This window comes from Plectropomus leopardus, unplaced genomic scaffold, assembly GCF_008729295.1.
Source record: "Plectropomus leopardus isolate mb unplaced genomic scaffold, YSFRI_Pleo_2.0 unplaced_scaffold28586, whole genome shotgun sequence".
NCBI classification, from domain to species: domain Eukaryota; kingdom Metazoa; phylum Chordata; class Actinopteri; order Perciformes; family Serranidae; genus Plectropomus; species Plectropomus leopardus.
Genome location: NW_024631141.1, coordinates 1 through 5,386, shown reverse-complemented (window position 1 = coordinate 5,386; position 5,386 = coordinate 1). Strand labels below are relative to the sequence as shown.

The window sequence follows — 5,386 nt, the reverse complement described above, 5'->3', positions numbered from 1 at the left end:
GCATAAAAACTAAACGCTGTCATGTCTATTCTTTGTATTTCCTTTTTAAAATTGAACCTTAATTAGGAATAGTCCCATTGAGATTCATAATCTCTCTTTTTCAACAGAGTCCTGGCCAAGATGGCAGCATAAAGAATTTTGCATAAAAGAACAAACAGACTAAGAACACAACAGTAAAAAGTTAAAACAAACACCATAAAAATTCACAGACACGAAACAAGCAACAGGCTTAAAACAAACAGCCAGTTTACGACACAATCTCTTGTAATAAAATCTAGTTTAAGGTGACTCAGTAGCTCACACCAAGATGAAGGAGCCAAAACTATAAAAGCACTTTTACCAAAGACAATGTGTGTTCATCCAATGACACACATCAGATGTCAATGTGACTGAAGGTTGCAATACTGAAAGCGGAGTAAATAAGGAGGCAGTTTATGTAATATGGCCTTAGAAAGAAAAGTATTCCCGTGTTTCACTCTTGGGTTGTACAGTCAAGTCAACTTTATTTCTATAGCACATTTCATACAATTTAAGCTCAATGTGCTTCACACACAACAAATATTCAGAAAAATAGCATAAAATAAAAAATAGGTAGAATAAAATAGAATGTATTCAAGCCCTAAACCATGCGGTGCTTTACAAACAAAAACTGAAAACTGGTTCTCTGACAGATGTGAATCCATGTGAAAACCTCAAAACTGGAGTGATGTGGTCCACTTTCTTGGTCTGAAGAACACATTTGATACTAAATTTCCAAATAAAAACTACAAGACAAATGAAAAGCATTGCAATTGGTAGAATAAGGGCGTAGGAGTTTCCTTTCAGCCCTTACTGTCTCCATGTCTCAAACTGCCATCTGAGGCTACAGCTCTGCCTCACATTGACTGCCCCCATCACCCCGCCCTACATCCCCTTTCTCCAGACACGGCGAACGGAAATATCACTTGTGGGTGTTCTTGATGTCACGGCAGGCATTGAAGTTTAATGACTGGTATTCTGGTGATATGTGATAAGTGCTCTCCATGATGCTCCCTGTTAATAGCCGCCCCAGAATGAGGCTCTAACGCTGTCACCCGGGGGGGGTTCGGGGGGTGCTGTCTGTCGTCAAGGAAAACGCTACACTGAGAAGATTATGTGGTGGACAACTTTTCTTAACAATGTTGACACAGTGATAGTCTTAAACGTGTTTTCATTTCATATTTGCAATATTTCTGTTTATTCAGCTCTTGTAGATTCTTTCCGTCTGTGGTGTACGGTTGAAATTCCTGTGGCTGGCAACATGTTGAGCAAATTACATTATAAACAGCTTGTTGGCTCTCCTGGGCAAAGTCACTATGCCTCACATGAGGCCCGCGTCTGTCTGTTCAGTCAGTAAACACAGCTTCTCCTGCTCTCGCTTCTGGGACTATTTTATAGAAGATTATTATAATTTTGTGGGTTTATTTTCAGATGGTTCTCATAATTACTCCCTAATGATCACACACATATTTTACAAAGAATGAAAGATGTTGCACACATGCTACACATGTGTTAGTTATTTACATGTTCAACACTGAGAGAGGCAGGGGACAACTGCACTTTTCAATGGGACTATAAAGCCTCATATCTAATAGAGACAAAATGCAGAGTGAAAAAACAAAGCTACCAACACAGTGTCGTGCTGAATCACGGCACGTAACAAACAAAAGTTGCAAAATATATAAGACAAAGAATAAAAGAAAGACCAGGAATGAGGAAGACGGAAGAGACAGGGCAAAGGGGGGAGAGTAAATACAAACAAGAAGTGAAAAAAACAAGTTTAGACAAGAAAAAAGGAGGAAATAAAGGGAAGGAGGAAAAGAAGGAAAGGAAGTTTAGAGGGACAGAAGGCTGAGAAGTGAAAGGCACCAGGGGTTGGAATGTAATGCCGAGAATGCGTTAACTAGCCGTCCGTCACAGATCAGCATGATATTTATGTCACAGCGTTTATGTCAGTGTCTCTGTAGACGCTTTTATGCAGTAGGGCTGTCTAGCATCTAAAGGTGTCGACTGCAGCATAAGTCTTTGCAGCGCTGAGGGGAAACGCTTTTGGAATTACTACTTGGCCTTTTGTTTATTTACCCCTAAACTGTGGATTTCACTGCCTCTGGATATTAGAACAGCAAGCTCTGTATTTTTACAAAGAAATGTTAAAAAGACTGAGCCTTTTTAATATGACTCTTAGATAAGTTTTACATTACAACCTCAGCTTTAAGTTTTAATAATTTGTTTTTAATTTATTTTATCCTCTGTTTTTAATTCTAAGGACTTTTATGTAATGATTTTCAATTTTCTATAATTTATTGTTTTACTTTTGTAATTTTCAAGACAAAACTTTTACTTTATTCTTTATTTTTTTCTGTTGTTTTAATTGTCAAATGTGAAGCACTTTGGGCTGCTTGTTTGTATTAATCTTTCATATGAATAAAGTCAAGTTAAGCTGAATTGATGATTGATTGACTGCTTTTTGCTTTTGTGGTTTTTTAATCTATTTTTTCTTTTCTCTCTTCAGGTCCAGTCGTCCAGCGCCAAAATGGGCCCTCCTCAGATGAAAGCGAGGCACAGAGGAGGTACGATTTCTATGTGCAGTATACACCCAGCTGGCCACCAACGTTATTAAACTTTGATATTTTGTTGAATTTTGTTAACTTACCAAAATCAGGTGATATAACAACAATTAGTTGTAAGGTATGGAGAGGAAAACCTAATGTCTGCAAGACATTATGATGTTAGCGTGCACACAGCGTGAAATTCTAACGTCGATAGACATTTATCGATAATCGATATCGTCAACCGGATTTTCATTCCAACCAAAATACAACATCTGTCCAACGTCAGAGTCCAACGCCTTTTATATGTTCTATTGACATGCGGTGCTAGCTTGGTGAGAGTGTGTATGAGGCCGTCTCTGCACAAAAACACATTAATACACACCAGGGATGTCCTGATAAGGTCTGAAGGATCGTTATCAGGTCCAATCAATGCATTTTTTAATTAATCTGGATCTGTTTTTTTAAAGCCGTGCTCCACCCAATCCTTTGTTTACGTCTGCCGTTACACAGGTGTCATAAACAGAGAGCCGGATTTGAGGCAGATATTCAGGTTTTATTGTAATGCTGCTGTTTCAGTAAATAGAAAGAAAAGCAGAACTGTGACCGATAAAGTCGGGAGTTGTGACTGGGAATATTAAAATGAAGCTGTGACGCTTCTTTCTATTGGACTTTTGTTTATACTTGTATTTACCTTGTATCTGCATCTGTATCTGCAGATATTCAATATGATGATTCAGATGAGGGGCAAAAAAAACTTGATCGGGACATCCCTTATACATACAGTATAATTCAGTAAAAGACATTTTAGATGGAAATACAAATCAAAGCGTCTCAATCCGCTTGGCTGCTGCTGTCTGCTGCTGCTTTTGTTTCTGTGGCACTATGAAGACAGCTACACACCAGGCTTAATTTATTGACACACAGTGATTAGAAATGACACCTTAAAGTGCAGTGACATGCTTCCACTTCATAGGATGATGGAGCAACATCAGATGCACAAGGAGAGGGAGCGACGAACGTCAGGATCAGGTGAGGCTTGAACAAACACACCCACACCCAGCTATATAAACATACGCACACTCTCTCTCACACAGGCTGCTCTGGAGACCGAAATGAATTGAAGGCTGCATGTCATATTCTCCTAGCTGCACAGGCTTTTTAGAGAACAAAAAATGTAAACACAGAAAGCTCATTGCACACTCCAGCTGTCAACGAACAACCCCAGCTGAGGAGCAAATTGATATTTGCTCTGTTTTGTGTTTTTCTTTTAATGAGGAGTGTTATCAGTGTTTGGTCAGGCAGAGCACACTTTACTTTCCCAAAGCAAACAGGTGATTTTATCATGACTAAATACCAGAGATTCCAGGTCCTGATACAATAGGTTTCCCAAGGTAAACAGGCTTTCCCAGTGTGGTTTGTGTCAGTGTTTCCTGCCTTAGTTTCAACCACCGCTCCCCAGTCTGTACGCCCTTATGCTTTTTATCCATGCACACATATAAATGTTCAAGTCTGCCCCTTAAAAACACATTCAGACTTAAACATCCTCCTTTGTCCCTGCTGTCAGTGGCGATATCAGTTACCCCTGTCCCTGCAACATGCTCTACTGCCATCTCTTTCTTCCAGCTACTGTTGGGGGGGAAATGCCATATGCTTTCTGACCATGGCTCAGTCATGTTGCATTCTGCTGCTTGTTCTTTTTATGATATTTTGATTCTTTCTTATTTGCTACTGGCTTCCGTTTTTTGGATTGCTCCTGATTTTCTCATCTTTACTTGCTTGGTTGCTCAGTTGGTTGCTTTTCATTCTTCTCACGTTTTTCTCTTTTCTGTTTTCCTTTGTTTGTTGCCCTCCTTCGTCCTCCTCTTCGTCTGCATCTTCTCTTCCTGTCTCTCCTCTCTGTCTTTCTCTCTCTGCCCGTCACAGTCGTTTCCACTCTCCAATATAAAGTGTCCACCCCTCCCACCCACCCAGACACTCCTCCCGAGTACAGACAGTACAGAGCTAGCACACTGCCACCATCCTACGTCCGTGTGGCCTCCTCCTCTCCTCCCTCCTCCTCCACCTCCTCCTCTCCCTCTCAGGAGAAAGAGGTGGGGGCTGCTAGGGACAGGGCCCAGCTATCCTCCCAGCTCTCCACCTCCCTCGCCTCAGCCTTTTCCCCAGTCCAGGCAGGAGTGACCACCCAGGGCCGACAGGTCCGTCAGATCCCCCTGTCTCCTCCCACCGCAGCCCGCCACCTACACCTGCAGCAACAGCAGCAACAAGACATCATGCTCCCCCCTAAACACGGCACCTGGTCCGCCTCCCATTTGCAGCAAATGTACGCCCAGTTGCCCCCTTCCGCCTCCCCTCCAGTTATGATGGCCATGCCCGTGAAGCAGGGTCTGCCCCAACAGCCCACCCTCCCTTTGGCTCACCCCCTTCCTCCCCTGAGCACTAGGATGAAGCCCCCACCGATTGACCCAAATGCCGTGACGGGCCATCACCAGTACCCCCAGCACCAGCCCCACCCTCACTCCAACGGCCAGCCAGACGGCTCCTACTCTCCTCACTCTCAGCATCTACCACTCACCCCGCAGTACTGCGAGGCCATCCCCTTGCCTCCTCTGATAGGTCAGACAGCCCCAGGCCCCGCCCCCAGCCAGCAGCCCCAGTACCCATCCACCTTCCACCCTCAGCAGCAACCGCATCCGCAACAACAGCAGCAGGTGTACCACCAGCAGGCCCAGCCCCCCACCACCACTTCCTCCTCCTCCTCCTCCTCGCCCCCCTCTTACACTGCCATGTCTGACGGGGGCTCACCCAAGAAGACCCCC

General features: G+C 43.5%; 1 protein-coding gene across 1 annotated transcript; it reads left to right on the top strand.

The window, feature by feature from the left end:
• Window positions 1–2,514: 2,514 nt before the first annotated feature.
• On the top strand, window positions 2,515–5,383 carry LOC121938131 (ena/VASP-like protein; the record flags this gene model as incomplete). Its single annotated transcript, XM_042481413.1, has 3 exons — window positions 2,515–2,588; window positions 3,544–3,599; window positions 4,494–5,383. Coding segments are annotated over exons 2-3 (945 nt in total), but the record flags the coding sequence as incomplete, so codon positions are not given.
• Window positions 5,384–5,386: the final 3 nt, after the last annotated feature.